General features: G+C 42.1%; 1 protein-coding gene across 1 annotated transcript in view; it reads right to left on the reverse strand.

The window, feature by feature from the left end:
• OXSR1 (oxidative stress responsive kinase 1) overlaps nucleotides 1–19,223 on the reverse strand; it is a 75,663-nt gene that overhangs the window by 24,164 nt on the left and 32,276 nt on the right. The window contains exons 5-8 of the mRNA XM_075556041.1: nucleotides 15,239–15,294; nucleotides 8,311–8,420; nucleotides 5,009–5,110; nucleotides 2,255–2,388 (exon numbers count right to left, since the gene is read on the reverse strand). Of these exons, the coding sequence (XP_075412156.1) occupies nucleotides 2,255–2,388; nucleotides 5,009–5,110; nucleotides 8,311–8,420; nucleotides 15,239–15,294 (402 nt within the window). The remainder of the gene's footprint in view (nucleotides 1–2,254; nucleotides 2,389–5,008; nucleotides 5,111–8,310; nucleotides 8,421–15,238; nucleotides 15,295–19,223) is intronic.

Raw genomic sequence — 19,223 nt, forward strand, 5'->3', positions numbered from 1 at the left:
TTACACCACCTCCCAAGGAAAGAATCTGCCCAGTACTATCTTGCTAATCATGCATTTTTGGCCCAGATTCTGTTCAGCCCAGGGCGACCCTGGTGGAGTGCTACAGGCTACCTGGATTTTAGATTTTGCCTTTTTAAGGCATCCAGCATTCTTCACAGGCCACATCAGATTGTGATTTGGAAACCCCATGAAGGGAACCAGACTTTACCTTAACCGCACATCTGGTTGCACATTAAAGGATCTGAATTACTCCTTTGGACTTAAAGCGAAATAAATCTAGTGTGAGAAGAAGCAGGGATTGCTATCTCAAGGTCAAGGATTTGGAAGTCAGTGGACTTTGGTTTAAATCTCTTGCTTCTGAGGTTGTCCAATAATCGTTACTTAAAAATGATCATGTACTTGCCCTTTGCATACTCTCTTTGCTTTTTGTGATGTGTCCTAGTTCTGCAGACAGATGGTCTTAGTGAATGAGTGTGAATGTTCTGCCCTGTGTTGCTTTCTTAAACAGTATTCAGTTACGTAAGCTTTTAACCTGTATTACTAAACATCCCCTGTATTTCAGTCTACAAAGCTTTCCTAAATATGTATGCTTTCCTTTTCTTAATAGTACTTTTAATTCTACACCACTGGCTAGATTAATAGTATTAGAATGACTAAATGTCTCATGCAGGTTACTTGTATTTCAATAAGCCGACAATGTTGCCTGTAAAGTGGATCAGGGATATACATATACTTTATACAGATGGATTTTGAGCTCGGATGTAATTCTAAACCCTAACCTAAGATCAATTAGTTCTTATGATGTGGCCCTATTCAACACTTGTCCTTACGAAGTGATCACTGAAGATACGAAGTGGGGAAGAATTCAGATAGTGGTGGACTATCAGGAAGAATAGTATCTGGAATCTTAAAAAGATTTGTCTTAAAAATAAGTAGTCATCTCACGAAGAAGTCAGCTAAGTCTACACAGAAGCATATGACCATGTAATCCAAGCATTGTAAATAATAAGATCTAAGATCAGAGATGGGATTGTATTAGAGCTTAACTTCTAAATCCCTGGTTTGCATTTGGCTATGGATGACAGTCAAAGTCCAAGATCCATTTGCAGAATCCCTATGTAAGTTTCGCTTCCATTGAACTCCCACAGACTACTGACTACAGATGTGAATAGTCTTGCCTTTAGGCAAGAGTGCATTGGAAAGTTAATTGTTGCAGATACAGTTCGGTTAAAATTGAACATATTAGCATTTTCTTTCCCTTGTGACATACTTTAAATTTGTTTTAGTTTCATTACCCTGTTTTCTTTTGGATCGAGGTTTTTCTATGTCTTATTTTGTTGGCTTTTTAAAATATGATTTTGTTAAAAAAAAAGATTTTCTTTATATGACATCCAGCTAGGAAAGTTAACTTGATTAATAGTTCTCTAGGGTTATGACACAGGAGCTGTGGTGGTGTATCGGTTACTGGTTGGGCTGCTAACCATGAAGTCAGCAGTCTGAAGCCACGAGCAGCCCCATGGGAGAAGATGGAATTTTCAACTCCCTTAGGGGCAGTTATGTCCTGCCTGAGAAGGTCACCATGAGTCAGACTGACAGGATGGCAGGGAGTAGGGTTATGGCACGGGAGGTTGGGGGAGCTAATAATGGGCACAAGAATGAAGACAGTGTTCTAAAACTGACTGTGGTGATGACTGCACATCTCTTTTTATGGGATTTTGATTTAACCAGAAAGGCAGTACAGTGGCCTCAGCTTTCACAAAGATAAAATTCTGCTCAATGATCAACGGCCTCTGATTTAACTCATAAAGACATGCACACTGGAGGATCTTGCTTATTTGCTTACTTCTCCATCCACTATGTCTTACTATTTGACAATACCTTTTAACAAAGAAGTATGATTATTTGACATGAAAACAACATTTCCTATCTTCTGATATTAAAATGATAAATGGCATTAAAATACTTGTCTATAAAGAATGTCTAAATGAAAATTGAAAATGAACTCCACCCACAAATCTGGCAACATCATTTTATAATCTTAAGAGACTGATCAGAAGATATACTGAGAAGAAGAATTCCATATTACCCATCTAGTATAATAATCTCAGTGTTTTCCCTAAAATGATGATGGCAACAAATGTACAAGTGTGCTTGACACAATGGATGGATGGATGGATGGATTATGTTAAGAGCGGTATGAGCCCCCAATAAAATGATTTTTAAAAAAAAAGCTCAACTTTGTCTGATATCTTACCTCTTTTCTGGATCTTTCTGAAGGCACAATGAAATCATTTTTCTAAACGATTTCCCATATTTTTTCAGCATGTCTTTATCTTGAACACCAGTTTCCAAAGAAGGAGGATCATTTTGTAGTGTCAGCATTAAAACCTGCAAGAATTTTTAATATCTCATAAACTTCTGAAGAATCAGTTTTGTTAAATATTGTGGTTAAGATCTTTTCAATATAGGCAACCCTGCAACACAAGACTGACTTTCTAAAAGTCCACGTTCTAACTCAGTTGTTCAAAACTGAGGATTCTGTAAGTGCTTCCATAAATACCCTACGATAGAAGTTGGCTTCCCAGCCGTATGCATAAGGGTCATTGCTTAGTCCTTCATTCAGAATCCTTTGCTTCTTCCACCCTCCACTCTCCATCCTTATGCTGCCAAACTAGCACTCTAGCTAGCACTGAGGTTGACCTGCACGGACTTTTCCTGACCCCCTTGCTCCTTGATCGCTTTCTCTTCACAGAATGTCTCATAGACTTCTCTCAAAGAAAACAAACCCCACCACCCTCCTTAAAAAAGTCTTTTCTTTGCCCTGAAAAGTCTCTACCTTCCAGTTATAAAAACACACCCTGTGCAAAACTGTGTGACTATCCACTAACTCCTCGGTGTCCTCAACCTCTAGACAGAGCAGGACCTTAAAATATCACCAACTTTCCACATGATCAAAATTTCACCAAACAAACAGGCAGATCAATATAGGTGTACCCCATGTACTGAATAAGGAGATACAGAGAAGTTCTATGCTAGCTCTTTCTGCTGGTCTGATTCCTCTTAAGAGACACAGAGACAGAATAGCTTCTGACGAAGTTTTACAGTGAATCAAATCATATGGATGAAAACCACCATCGCAACAAAGAATTTTTTTTAAACATGCAGATGTGAGTAAAACTAACATTCATAGTAGGGGGTCTAACTTTCCCATTTCAAATAATGTCACAGAGCAAGCACCCTATGAGGTGGGCCAGAGAAGTGCAAAATCTGTAACTAAAAAGGCTGGACACACCCTGAAAAAATACTCTCCCACACTGTTGGCAGTGCCATCTGGACACTCTGTTACTCAAGCTGGAAAAGGATTAGCAACATACACTTTGAATACCTACATCAGGGTGCAGTCTGGGTTCAGGGAGGCCTGGCTAGATGCCCCCTTCCCTCTTGCCCGCCTTTCCCAGCTGTCATTGAGCTGATTCAAACTCATGGCAACACCACCTGTGCCCGGGTGAAACAGTGCTCCATAAGGTTCCCAACAGAGGTGACCTTCCAGAATAGACTACTAGGTCTTTCTTCTGAGGCACTTTGAGGTGAATTAAAACTGCCAGCTTTTTAGTTACCAGACAAGCATGTTAATCGAATGTCCCGTGCCACAGAGAAAACTTTTAAATGAGAGTAATGAATGTGTCTTGCACGTAAATATTTTACACAGATTACCTTATTTAATATATGAAACCACTTAAGACATTACCTGGAACAGGTAAGTACACTATAATTACTATTAATACTTAATCCTCCCAACAACCTTAGGAAAATAGAACAGGTCATCATCTCTACAGAGACAACTGTGCCCAAGGGACTGTGGGGAACACACATCAAAGAGAGAGAAAGCGAGAGAAGGGCTACAGCCTGAGCAGTGTGCAGTGGACTGCGCGCCCAGTGTTGCCTCCTCCCGGACTCCTTGCACCTCTTCAGCTCACAGCTCCTCCAAAGCCGGCTCTGCGACATCACCCAAGCTGCAGTTCACCAAATTATGTTACAGCCATATGAACCCCAATATAAATCTCTCCGGGAACCTCGATATGAATTCCCCCGTCGCGTGCTGGTCCCAGAATCCCAGTACTCTGCCTTACAAATCCCCCCTCTCCCTTAATCGTCCTCCATGGCCAGCAGGAAGCAGTTACTGAAAAGATAACGTCGTCCATTTTTCCTTATAAGGTGGAGTCTGGGATGTATGACCTTGGCACAAGAAACTCCATTTTGAATCAGGCGCTTCCATGTTAGTTCTTGAAACTCACCCCTCACCGACCTCCCCCTCCCTTCAGTAAACCACAAATGTCCAAAAGTGCATGTTCTTACCAACAAGATACTTGGCTCAGCCAGTTTGCCCAACTCCCACCCAATTCCCAGAAAATTTAACGACCATTCCCCTTTTTTACAATCCCTTGTGTAAGCACCCCCGACCCCTTGTGCCTGCCAGCAAGGGGGGTATAAAAACACAGCTAGTTTCCCACGGTGCAGCTTCAATAACTCAATGCCCTGAGTTGCTGAGCCCGCCCACAAGCTTCTCAATAGTCTGCTTCTAAAACTTTGTTAAAAAAAAACAAGACTCACTCTCTACTCACTCACTCACTCACTCACTCACTCTCCTCACTAACTCACTCACTCTCTCCTCACTCACTCACTCACTCTCTACTCACTCACTCACTCACTCACTCACTCACTCACTCACTCACTCTCGACTCACTCTCTCATCACTCACTCACTCTCTACTAAAAAAAAAAACACAACAAAAAACAAGAGAGAATGCAGTTCCTAATATCAACCAGTGAAAGAGCCAGAGCTGAAGACAGCCAAGGTCAAGGTCAACGACCACGCATAGCTCCTCTAGGTTTTGACTGCCCAGAAAAGCAGGAGAGCAAGCGGCGCGCGGGGCGGAAGAGGGCAAAGGAAGAACAGCACTGAGCAGGAGCGCACGGGAGCTGGGACAGCCTGTGCATGTGAACCGCACCTTCATTGGAGGATACTTGTGATAAGGAGCGGCCCCTGTGGCCAGTTCGATGGCTGTGATCCCAAAACTCCAGATGTCGGCTTTAAAATCATAGCCTCGGACCTGCAAAAACAGAGAGAAAGCATCACTCAAACGGAGCTTCTACTGTGTATTAAGAGCCATGATCGTGTTCACAAGCTTTAAACCAATACCTTAAAATAGGCAAAAGCTAGAAGTACCAGGCAATGGGAGTGGGGGAGAAGAACTCAAAGGATGAAATCACTGTGGCTGAATGGTGTATGCAGAAACTGTTGGAATGATGTATGTTTGTTTTGTGGTGGACATGTACATTCTCAACAACAAAATACGATGTAAAGGAAAAAACAGCCCTAACGGGGCATAATCCTAACTCTGACATACATGTATATACAAAAAGATTACACCTTCTGCAGCTCCTCAGACAGCCTTGTCTGACTCAATGCAGCTTCCTACCATGGAAATGGAATGGAAAACAGTGCAATGGCTACAGATTCATAAACTCAGAATCTGAGTGGGGAAAACTGGCTTAGGACCTGGACCTCATCCCCGTAAGATGTGCCATATGCACGCTCCCATCGACAGAGGTAGATACAGCTGCAGCTTCAGGATGGGAGGAAGGTTTATCAACAGCCTGCCATATGCAGATGAAACAGCCCTGCTTGCTGAAAGTGAGGAGGACTTTTAAAGCACTTGCTGAGGAAGATCAACGAATGCAGCCTTCAGTATGGATTACAACTCAATATAAAGATGAAAATCTTCGCAACTGGACTATAGGAAACATCGTGATAAATGGAGAAAAGGTTGAAGTTGTCAAGTAGAAAGCAAATGCTTTGAGAATGATGATGGTAACGTATGTACAAATGTGCTCGACACAATAGATGTATGTATGGATTGTGGTAAGAGTTGTACGAGCCCCACACAATGCATGTATGGATTGTGATAAGTTGTATGAACCCCCAATAAAATAATTTCAGAAAAAGAGAAAAAAAATTATAGCTAATATTCTCTTGAGTAAGCTAGTCTGAAAATAAGGCCTTCAGGTTATCAAGCATCAAGGAACAAAAAAATCCTATCATTGAAAATGTGGGTGAGTGCAGAGTGGAGAATCAAAGCCCATTGGTAGCCAACCGGACACCCCTTACTGAAGGGTTGTGCGTAGGAGATGAATCAGTCAGGGTGTAGGGTAGCAACGATGAAACATATAACTTTCCTCTAGTTCTTAAATGCTTCCTCCCTCCCTCTATCATGATCCCAATTCTACCTTACAAATCTGGCTAGACCAGAGGATGTACATAGGTACAGATAGGAACTGAAAACACAGGGAATCCAGGACAGATGACTCCTTCAGGACCAGTGGTGAGAGTGGTGATGCCGGGAGGGTGGAGAGAATGTGGGGTAGAATGGGGGAACTGATTACAAGAATCTAGGTATAGCCTCCTCCCTGGGGGAGGGACAGTAGAGAAGAAGGTGGGGGGAGACATCAGACAGTGTAATATATGACAAATAATAATTTATGAATGATGAAGGGTTCATGAGGTAGGGGTGTGAGGAGGGAGGGGGAAAATGAGCAGCAGATATTAAGGGCTCAGGTAGAAGGCAAATGTTTTGAGAATGATGATGGCAACAAATGTACATATGTTCTTGACACAATGGATGTATGTATGGATTGTGATAAGAATTTTATGAGCCCCCAATAAAATGATAAAAAAAAACAAGGCCTTCAGAAAATATATATTACAAAATATTTTACTTTAAATCTAGTAATACAAATAAACTTCTAGCTGAAAGCTAAAAAAAAAAAAAGAACAAACATCAGTCTTGGAAAGTGTACAGCCGGAATGTTCTGTATATACAAGGATGGGGAGACTTCATCTCCTGTAGTGGGGACATGTTAACAGCAGAGAGCAGTCCCTTGAGAAGGACATCAAGCTCGGGAAAGTAGGGGAGCAGCAAAAAAGAGGAGGGTCCGGACAAGATGGCTGGTCACAGTAGCTGCACCATTGGCTCAAACATAAGAACAACGGTAAGAACGATGCATGAGCAGGCAGTGTTTCTTCTGCTGTACACAGTGTGGCTCTGAGTTGGAATGGCTCGCCGGCATGTGACAACAGTCCCACCTCATCCCGCAGTAGGAGCAGGCGCGTGGAGAGAAGCGCAGGGTGAGTGGCTGTGGGCAGGAGTTTGGGGATACACCTACAAAAAGGTTTGCAGAGGATATCTGTACACGGGTATTTACCATCCATGGATGGGAACCTGCTAGACATAACCAAACGCCATGAAGGAGTAATCCTAGAGCCTAGAGGCTGCGGGTCACCGACTCAGGGGTCACCCAAGATCAACTGGCCTATCTCGGTCCACAAGACAGTGCAGCTACTGGACCCTCCTAGTTCAGAGAAAAGAAGAACGAAGGAAACTGAAGATGGGTGTATTTGTATAAGAAGAAAATGTTCCAAAGTTGACTGTGGTAACACATCCACACCCTTCTGAATATGACTGAATTATTGATTTTTATGATATCTTAATTATATCTCAACACAACCATTTTTAAAAAGAAAATGGAAGGTGCATGGAAACAATCAGTCCAAGGGACTAAATTGGTCTGACTTTGAGGCCAGAAAACTAGATGGTGCCCAGCTACTCCAACCAACTGCTCTGGAAGGGATTCCATTAGAAGGTCCTGGGTAGAATGGGAGTAAAATGGGGAACAAAATTCAGATCGGGCTTATTGGTTGAAGAAAGAGGTAGAACCTCCAAGACTACGTGGTCTTTAGCCACCTTTTAGGTATCGAGAGAGACTCACCCCCATGGCTCAATTTTAGCCAAATAAAATAGAGGTGTAAAAGGGGAGCAATAACACTAGGGCACCATTAAGTTAGGAAAGCAGGAGGAATGGAGACCGGAAACACAGGGAGGAAATGGAATACGGGGAGTTACACTGTGAGGACTGTACTCAGCGATATGAAGCAAAAACATCTATCGATTGTAGAACGGAAAGTTGCTCTGCTCTGTAAACCTTTACCCAATTTATAATAAAAAAGTGAGACCAACATTGATTATATTATTCTTTAGATTGTCTGGTAGAAACCCCGAGTGTCATATCCTTCACGTAGTTCTAAAGGATTATTTTGCTGGTTTTAGACATAGGCTAATCAAATCTTAACCAAGGAACAGAGATACATTTTTCAAAGCTAACCTGTTAAATCAAACAAGAGACAATACTACTCAGTTGTTGAATCTTTGTAACAAAACCCCAAGCCATTTAATAAACACAAAAGACGCAGTACCTGCTCCATAACTTCCGGTGCCATCCAGCAAGGAGTGCCCACAAAGGTCTTTCTCACTTTATTCCGGGTAATGTCACCACCAGTTGCTAAAAAAGCACTAACCCCAAAGTCTGAAATAAAATTGTATGTATAATAAGTACTTATAAACCTTAAACCCTATATGCCCACTCATTTGTCAACGCTTTTGTTATCCGACATTTTGCATTTACAATAGTAAAAATGTTCTGGTTTTGTTTCTCAATGAGGAGATGGGCATGGTGGCAATATCAGCAGAGGGACAAGTGAGCAGCAAGCCTTGCAGCGCAGTGTTCTGGGTCCCCAGCTCTATGTGGACCAAAGCTCCCAGCTCAGGAGTGTTGTGGTGTACAGAGGGAGGAAAGAAAGACACAGAGGAGAGGGTGTTTGGAAGAAACCCATGCAAATTTCATGACATATGAATGTGAATCAAAGTGGTGAGGCTGCCAGGATCTCAGGAAGCCCTGAGCTCAGGTGGCCTGGCAGGCCTGAGGGCAGAACAGCCTCCAGGATCCTTAACACCAGGCTTCCAGAGGTGGGCAAGGAGCCCGGCAGGTGGCTCCTCGAGGGAAGCTCTGCCCCAACCTTGGAGGAAGGCGGCAAGTGGTTAAGCTGTGAGCCCTCCAGTCACACAGCCCTGCTTCACCCAAAAGTTTCTCCTCCAAGCCTCCCATTGGGGTGGTAACCACAGATCAGTCCAAACCCACATCTGTTCCATGTGAAAAGGGGAGGGATCTATAAAGATCTGTATTCTCGGAAACCCCACACAGGGTCACCCCCCTTCCCCCCAGTCGATTCAGGGGGCAGAGGGTTTGGTTTTAAAGCCTCTAGCGGAGAGGAACAGTCCAGAACTGGACTTGTCACAGTAATGAGCACTTCACTAAGTCTTAGCTCTTATTATTTCAACGATCACAATTCTTAAAAAAATTATGACAGATGGTCTCAAAAGAGGAAGGTGAAAAACAACCCTCCATTTTTGGGTAGCACCACAAAGCGAAAGAGTGGGTGTCCACAGATATGATAAGCAGCAGGGTGTCTCTCATCTTTTGAAGGTTTCCCTCAAGCAGGGCACACCTGAGCAGTCTTGTGTTCCTCTTCACCCCCACACCATTCACGTGTCCTCCCTGCAGCAATGCACTGTACCTGCCAGCACCTGACTTTTACATTTCATGATCACTTTCACTGTGGTCCCTCTGCTCCGCTCAAAAACATTAGTTTATCTTAGTGCCCTGCAGAATACAATCTAATCATGCTTGGCATTCCAAAAGTTCTCAGGAACCTGGCCCCAAATGAGTTAGCCAGCAATCCTGAAGCCGTCTGTATGTGTGACACTCACCTTTCTACATCTCAGGGCTTTCCCTACAAAGATAATTTTCTCAATCTACGAAGCAAGAGTAGTGGTCGGGAGCTGAGAGCGTGACGGCGACTAGAAAAGGGAGTGGTCTGACCCTTGGGAAGAGTAGCTCTGAGCCAGTCAGTCCCCGTATGCTGGGACAATCAGTCTCTTCCGGGAAAGTGAAAACCGAGGGTCACTGGTGGATAGCCAGTACTCCCCCACTAGCTGTAATTGCACCCGAGCAAGGTATTTTTATCTCTGCGCTCGGTTTCCTCATCTGTCAGAAGTAGAAAATAGCAGTATCTACCTGGTATGGTTCTCATAATATATCTAGAACAGCCAGCTGTTCAACCCACTGGCCATTCCTCAGGACAAAGACGCGGCTATCTGTCCCTTACAGTCTCTGAAGCCGTGACAGCATGCGGCAGTGGGTTGGAGGGAGGTTATCAGCAAACTAGGTTCGGGACCATCCAGAAACCTTGGTATTAATTCATTCTTTGTTTCTTCAGATGGCTCAAAGGATTACTTTCTGTCTAAATAGGCCCAGTGGTGATTTATCAAGCAACTTAAAGAACCTGTGCTTTCAGTCTGTTTCAGAATACTTCACGGGATATAAACTGGATCTATATTTGATAATAGAATAAATTAAGAGCAAGTGTAAGGAGGATTATTTTAGGAAAGCATACTTTAATCTTCCGGAAAGCTACAAATTCAGATCCTCTTGAAACAACTGCTATAAAAATAAAATTAGCATAAACTTTACAAAACTACCTCATGGTGGGAGGATGCAGTTGGAAACAGGGAGGGGTTCATGTAATTTGTGTAAAATTGTCATAGATCCTTGTTATCATATAAAACATCAAGTCTATACAACACAGACTTAAGTAAACAATAGTATCACTGGGTTCTCAATACTCCTAAACTGACGAATGTCTAGTTACTTTAAAATGATGCTACATTTATAACAACAATATTCCAAAAACATTTCAAAGTACATAGGGGGTGGGGAGGCAGAGTACATGTAGTGTGTGACCAGTCCTTCCACTAGTTATCACCGACCCTGGGCAAGCTACTTCAGATCTTTCTGTTAAGTTTCTTCATCTGTTAGGAAGCAGAAAATAACAGTATCTACTTAATAGGGTTATTATAAGGCTCAAGTGAATTAATAATATACTTAGAATGGTCTCTGGAATATATTAAAGCACTAAACAGATGCTAGATATTTTTATTACTCATTAATGGAACAAAGCTAGGACTTTAAATACATACACACACTTCCTCACTTACTGAATGATCCAACGTTTTCTCATGTACAACAGTAATAAAAACTCTTATCAATTTTGCTTTTTAATGATATGCATATTGGCAGTAAAGAATGCTGAGGTACAAGTTGAAGGTAGTGCGGGCTTACAAGGGAATGTGTCAAAATGGCCAGGATTCTATGGTTTGGCAGCTATGTAATGAAGTAGTCACCCCTCCACTTGTGATCTAAGGTGGTCACTTTCCATTTTCACAGAATGACAATTTCCATTTAACAGACTGGTCTTTGGAACACAGCCATATCAATTAGTGAGGCATAGGTATAAATCAATCAGGTTATATACAATATAGTTATTATGTTCTCTTATGAGATTTAAAAAATTATACAGTCTACCAAATGATAACCCAATGTCCACAATTTTACTGAAAAAAAAAATCCACAATTTTTAGCTCATTAGTTTGTACACCTCTTCTTGTTTTCAAACAGGATAATAAAATCCTGAAGGCTCTAGTTAAGTATTTAGCTATGGCATGTAAGTTAAAATGTCCTTTATCAAACTGTTCTGTTAAATAACCTCTACAGCCACTGTACCAAAGAAAATAATGTCAATTAAACCATCAATTTGAGAACAGAAGCCAAGCAGCAACACTGCCATGGTGCCTATTACCTTATGCTACTAACCTGAGAAGAAGTAAATAAACCACATTTGAAAGAAATCATTTGGTTTCTTTGTTAACATCATTTCAATGGAAGAATAAGATGTACAGTGGCGTCTAATACTATGTGATACGATCCAAAATGATGATCATAAGCAATGGTTCCTTGAACCCGTGGCAATTTTTGCTTAAAAATCAAAAACCAAAACCAAACCATATGTAAAACTACATGGCTAATTTGGTTAAAACATTATGTAAAAAAACCAAACATCACAAAATTCAGTAGTAATTAATGAAAACTTCTTAGTGATCGATCTGTTGACACAGACCCTTTGGAAATTAAAACATTAAAGTTAGGCATTGCCATATAAGGAGTCAGTTGAACTGTTACTTTTTAAGCTTACTTACAGTTAAGTCCACAAGCCTTCTCAGTAATATCAGAAAATAAACAGTGTATCGGAAAGAACTTGGCATGCGAACTACGACTTTATGATTTACTATTGGGTCACCATGTTGTTACTGTCGTTGGTAGGCACCATCCATTTTGACCTACCACTGACCCCCCCGCTCCCAGTGACAAAGTAGAACTCTCCCAAAGAGCTTGCTTGGCTTGATGGTATGGAAGCAGGTTGTCAGATCTCACTCCAGAGGATTAACTGGTTCAGCCTTCCTATTTTCCGGTCATAACAGCTGAGCACTTCACCATTTGTACTAGGGATCCTGTGGTAGTTACATAGTCTGGGGTCAATTTGAGAGGATTAAGAGTGAAGGGGGTGGAGTTTGGCCTGTCAATCAAGATATAACCAATGAGGCCTCTGTATGGGCCCTGCCTTCTCCTGAGAATTCTGGGAAATCCTGTATTGCCTCCTTGGAGGCAGGAGATATCTCTCTGCTCACTCCCTGGGAGTCACTGCAGTTGAAGAGACACATGGAACAACACTAGTGCCTGGAGCTGGAGAAGCCACATGGACCTAACCCTGATGCAACCAGACCTCTGCAGCTGGAGAAGCCATGTCTCACCCCTGTCAGCACTGAGATGCCTACAATGCCACTGGATCCAAAGACTTTCTACCTACTGGTCTGTGCTCGTCCTGCATAGACTGGTATCAGATATATGGTGCCGGACTTAGGGGCTTGGACTGCACAGCGTTGAGCTGTTTTCTTAATGTACAATTACCCTTTATATAAACTCTCTCTTACACACGAGTTTCTATGGATTGGTTTCTCTAGTGTACCCAGACTAACACCAATCCCTACTACAATCCTTCAGAGAACTTGTACAGCTTGTTTGACATGAAGAAGTCTAATAAGTTTGTTCATCAAAAGTACAATATTTAACACACTGACTGTAATTTAGCTTAAATTTAGTACCTACTGGAAATATAAAAAAATAAGTGGATTCTCTTAGAAGTACGACAAGAATCTGCTTCTTTCTTGGTAAACATTTGTGGAAGTGAAAGCAAAATAATTATACATGTTTTTGCTTATTTCAGTGTACAATATTCCAAAGGTATTGCAAAACATACGGAGAAACACAGCAAACATACCCATGCAGCTGAAAGGACTAATACCCAAGGTAAGGAGCAAACAGTGCCAGCACCACAGCAGCCCCGAGCCGCTGTCCTCCAGTGACCACACTGCCCAGCACGCACACCGTTAGCGTCCACGGGAGTCACTGTCCCGCTTCGCTTCAGTTTACCACCCAAGACTGCATTAACAATACTGTGTGTGCTTTTAAAGTTATCGAAGCAAAATCATGGAGCATAAAGATTTTGATTGCTTTCTTCTACCTTCCACAAAAAGGCTTCCAAAGCCCATAAAAATAACTGATGGTAGAATTTCCCCATACACACTGTGAACCCCTCATACTAGGTTTTGGTTATTTCTAATGTTGTATGTGCCTACAGCTCTGTTCCCTGCAAATGAAACACGTATTTGCATGGATGCACTGTTGGCTCTCATTACTCAGTCCAGTATCACTCATTATCCTTATTGGGTGGTTTCAAACTCTAAATGGTTTTGAACAGTGTGGCACTCATGCCAGTTTCTCTAGGCTACACACCTCCACACCTCCAACTGCAACAGACAAAGTGGTTATCCAATTTGTATGTCGGCACGGGCGCATGTGAGAAATCCTTCCCTTTGCATTCCCACGCAAATTGACATCGTCTAACATTTCTGCCAGCTAGGTTGGTATGAAGTAGGATCCCCATTTGATTTTGCTTAGCATTTACTGGATCACTGAGTGGTTATGTGCGCTGCTGTTCAATCTATTTACAAATGGATGGCTTCATTTAGGAGGTGCCTGGGCCAGCCTTGTGCCCACTTAACTTTCACTGGATTATCGAAGACTTCATGTCTTATTTGTTGTGGAAAACAGACATAGAGCAGACCTGGTTCCACAGCTCCTGCAGGTACGGTGACAACAAGCACAGTCTTTGAGCTGTGCATCCAGTCTCAACCTCTTTTCTGGGTGGTTCCTCCCTTTTCAGAAACTCACTGCCTCCGGGCTTCCCCCTGGTTCTTTCAGAGTTGGTGTCAATTTTATCCCTATATAGAAAAAGTCTTCAAAGCACATGAAGCTCAAGGCCGACAGTCTTTACTTGCTAAGTTAAACTACTGTTTAGTTTTAAGACTTCAGGGGATAGTTTTGGTTTAAAGATTATCTCAAGGAATACTTTCGAGGGTCATCAGCCTCCATGGCTCTGGATCTTCTGACTTTTACTTAATTAAGCCTTTATGTATTCTGAATTTGAGACCTTAGCTGGTTATTCTTGCTGCAAATAACTACTCTATTGTATGGCTTGTCCTTTGATGCTATGAATATCATAAACATTCTGTTCTTCATTCCGTGAATAAAGTTGCTAATTTAAAAAATGTAAAAAAAGGTCTAAAAAGAAAAAAAAAGACAGAAAACAAAAAAAAAAGTTGGTAATTTGAAATCAGCCAATTACGACTCTTTCCCTCTGTTGGAGCTTTTTGTGACTTGGGTAAATTATTCTCTTTCCTTGATTATAGGAAGATGTTCACCGAAATTATCTTCTGAAAGGTGTAGGGTCTGAGTAGTTATTTTCCTCCTGTCCCTGTTCTAGAAGGGAAAGACCAAGCCTTCTCAGCTACCCACACGCTCTGTTCGCTAGATGAAAACTCGCGAACACAGCCACTCAGGAGTCTCGGCCCGCAGGGAGAGTTTCACTAGGACGTATGGCTTTGGCAGGCCCTGAATTTCCCACCTGTCCCACTGGTTCTGTGACTCTGCGTAAAGTACATCTCCACCTTTTGGATACCTCTTCCCAACTGGCAAACATGCCTTTCCTTCCAGGACAGAAGTAGCTCTGGAGCTCCTGTCTGTCGCACATGTATTTCTACACTCAACGAGGGCTCCTGTCTGCTACTTCTTCAAAACAAAATGCAGAGCGCTATGGAAATCCAGAACAGAGGACCCTGCAATGCCAACAAGTGGAAGATAACGAAGAATAGTCAGAAAAATGTCAAAGGTCAGAAATGAAGGATAAAGAGATGATCCTCGTTAAGAGTAAGAAAAATGTAAGACATCTAAATATAGTTTAAGAAATAGGAAGTAAAATTGACTAACAGACAAAAAATCAGTATTGTAAATGTATGGATCATTAAATCAAAATGAAAGACAGTAATCATTACCTGCAATCTGTACTGAACCATCTTCTCCAAGAAGAATATTTCCAGCTTTCACATCTCTTTGAAAAAAAAATAAACGTTATGTATCAAAGAAGTGCTATTAAAAATACATAAGAAATCACATATAAATCCATCGTTTCATCCTATTTTCCCACAAACTTGTTGAAGCCACCTTATAAGCAATTGTTTAATCAAACAGTGGCAATAATTAAATAACTGATTTTATATTATATTAAGGTCAATAATAAAATCTTAAAAACTGAAGTCACTTGTACTAGAATCTAAACATTTAGCAGAAAGCTATGTGAAAACCCAAGGTGATTAAGCACTTTAGATAGGAATAATAGTGGCCAATGAATGGGACTCTAACCTAGTTTTATTTTTTGAAGTATAATGATCTCCTCCCGATAATCTAACACATGACCAATCAAACTGATCAGTATGCAGTTGAAAATAGAGCCTACTCTACACCTGTAGCTGAAAGAGAGGTATAAACAAATACATACTATATTTTTATTACTAAAACAACTCAAGTAATTCATGACTGCATCGCCTTGTTCTACAATCCTAAACATGACTGCAACAGTAATGTTTCTTTGATCACCATTCTCAAGTTTTAAGTTTTTCTCCAAAGTTTCAGATCTATCGTTCTGATTAATAGTAAGTACTATGAGACATCATTAGTAACTAAAGACAAATGTCTGTAGTTTTTCACTTAAGACCTTTTACTACTGTTTGAGGATCCTAGCTCATGACCAAATTACACCTAGTCATCACTGATCTAGGTTTGTTTGGGAATCTGTGGTAGTCTCTCAGACTTCCTTGGTTTAGATGACCTTGACAGTTTTTGAGTCCTGGTCAAGTGCTTTCTAGGAGAATGTCGGATGCTGTTCTATTAGAATATGATGTTTTCCTCATGCTTACATCAATGATACAGGTTTGGGGGTAGTGGTGGTGTGCGCGCGTGTGCTCGCGTGTGTGAGGACGGGAGCCTACGTAAGTCAAATGCCATGCTTATCACCCCATCATCAACATTATTTGTTTTTAACCACACACCATGTTATTTCATTTGAACTTTAAAAAGTCACGTGTACACATTACCTATTCATGTAACTTTTATAGGTTTTTGTCATTCATCTGTGCAAGGAGGGGAATTTTCAGTTTGGGTGACTCTAGTCCCCACATAATCCATGTTTCCTTTTTTTAAAAAAATGTGCATTCTGTACATCAGCGCCTGGGAGTTAAAGCAGAGGAATCCCATGAAGCTGAATGACTCACTGGAAAATCAATCACTCCACGTTCTGACCTCACACAAAACAGGGCAACTGATCTGTCAAAGAAAAGATCTGTAACTAAATATTTGGAAACCAAAATAGTCCTCAGCTAAAAAAAAAGCCCCAAAACAAAAACCCAACCTTTTCTACCCTGCCACAAAGAGCACCAAACAGCTCGGTAGCCACCAAGGTTAACTCCTAGCCCTGGACTTGTTTTCTACAGTTTACTGCCACACCTCACACGTCACACATTCCGTTTCAAGGAATATCACCTCTGTGTTTGCCTTTCCCATAAGTACATAGCACAGGTTTCCACCCAGGACATCTTTATTACTCATTAATAAGCACAGCTTCTGGAAAACTTAAGAAAGAACTGGAGAAGTAATGAATCAAAACTAAGGCTGGAAAATACACGTAGACATCTGAAAATGGACTTAAAACCCCGAAAATTTCTGTCCAAGCTAACCTCTTTGTAATCAGAGTAAGACATGAACAGGTGGATAATTAGAAAGAAGAACAGCAGTCTACTTTAGAGAGCTGCTAATCCTAATCAAAGCCTCTGAAGTCCAAGGGAAAACCACAGAGATGGAAGGAAATTATTTGACCTGACCTACCAGACTAATGCACAGATGTACCTGAAGGAGCAATTGGAATTTAAAGACACAGACCCAGAAAAAGTCCAATGAAAAACATCCTCCAACTTCCAATAAAACAACATTCTCCTCAGCCTATTAACAGCCTCAAGTGCATCTCAAAGTAGATTACTGCTAAGGTGTAAGTACTAGTTCTCAGTGTAGGCTGCATGTTGGAATCACCCTGGGGAGCTTTTAAAAGCTCCAACACCCAGGCCTCAGCCCAGACCAATTAAATGAATCTCTGGAGATGGACCCGGGCATCAATACTTTTTCAAAGCTTCCTGGATAATTTCAATGCACAGCCAAGGCTGAGAGCCTCTGATTTTAAAGTGGGAGTCAGAGTATCCCTATTAGCTAACAGAGACATTTATCACTATTACTCAGGTCCTGGTTCTAAGATCCCACCCTGCTTCAAACAGAGAAATGCTGCATAAATTGAGGGGGGAGGGGTTCACATAGCTACTATGAAACAAAGAAAGGAAGCCCCTCAAAGTTTAGACACAAGACATAAGCAGTGAACTGTGGGAGATTAATAGGGTGCTACCCTAAATGCTGGGGTGAGGGGGCGGGGGGAGCGAGCTTAGTTTTAAGGATTCCATGAAGACATGGCACTGGGTTAACTTAGGCTTGGGAGTCAGTAACGAGGCTCCTTCAGAAAGCCAATGGAAGATGAATGTATCATGAATAAGCTGGCACAGCTTTATTCTAACCATGGTATCCCTGAGGATTTCTTGAGTCTATAACTCTTTATGAGAGCAGAAAGTTTATCTTCTTCCCACGTAGAGGCTGGTGGCTTCCAATCGCTAACCTTGGGGTTAACAGCCCAACACACACCTACCACCCCACCCGTACTTCTTAGAACTGTGGCTGAACACCAAATTCTGGTGAGGAGTGGTTCTCATCCACTGTTGGCAGAAATGGAAATGGTACAGCCACTTTGAAAGACGGTCTGACAGCTTATTGCACAGCTAAATCCAGGCTGATCATACAGCCACCTGGGCATTTAACACAGTAAGATGAAGATGTACAGCTAGGTAAAGACCTGCACGTAAATGTTTCTAGCAGCTTTATGCCTAATAGGCACTCACTGGAAGAGCCATGGGTGGATAAGCAAACTGAGATACATTTATACCATGGCCACAGAGTACTGCTCATCAATACAGAGAAATGAGCTACTGAGCTCTGAGGTTATAACTTAAATGCAGATTGCTAAACGAAAGAAGTCAGTTGGAAAGAGCCATATACTGTATGATTATAACTATATATTCTGGAAAAGGCAGAAAATATCTACAGTGGAAAGACCACTGGCGTGTGTGTGTGTGTGTGTGTGTATGCACGCGTGTGTGTGCAGTGAATTAGTTAATGTGACCAAAGTCTCTAACTCCCATCCCATCAAGCCACCTTTCCCTGCATGGGTCTGGTAAGAAGATGAGGGAAGATACTGACAGGATTCGCTTGTCAGTAACTGCGAACAGAGGCTCCCTGGGATACCATTCTGCTATGCATAACATGAGTCCTCTGAGAAGCAGGAGGACAGGTCTTATTAGCAGCAAGAGCCGGGAGTGGAGTGTGTCCTCTTGACCTGAGGTCCCTGCCCAGTGAGCCTTCCGGACCCAGAGGACCGCTGCGCCTCAGAGCAGCAGCGGCAGCAGCACTACCTGGCGCCAGAGCAGAGCAGGCAAAGCTGAGCGCCTTTCTGCAGGAGGCGGGCTTTCGGAGCAGGCAGCTGAGTGCCTTCGGGATGAGGCTTGCTGGAGGCTGGAGTGGGGTGCCTCTGGGTGCTTCATTCAGGGAGCTGGGCTTGCTGACCCACGGAGTTTAGCTGAATGCCTCCAGGTTGAGGTTTTCAGTGGAGTGGCATGCCACTCTGGTCACATATTAGCAAAATTGACAGAACTTTGTAACATGTCCTGATAGATAACTACCCTGAGCATTCTCACTTGTTAACTCCCTTAATAAGCCCTGTAATCATGATTTTTCCCTTCTGAGTTTGTGTAGCCCTTGCAGCAGCCATTAGCATCCCAAGGCGTGAAAAAGAGAACACCAAGACAACAAACACACTGGCTGCCAGAGAGGCAG

This window comes from Tenrec ecaudatus, chromosome 8 (genome assembly GCF_050624435.1).
Source record: "Tenrec ecaudatus isolate mTenEca1 chromosome 8, mTenEca1.hap1, whole genome shotgun sequence".
Lineage (NCBI taxonomy): Eukaryota > Metazoa > Chordata > Mammalia > Afrosoricida > Tenrecidae > Tenrec > Tenrec ecaudatus.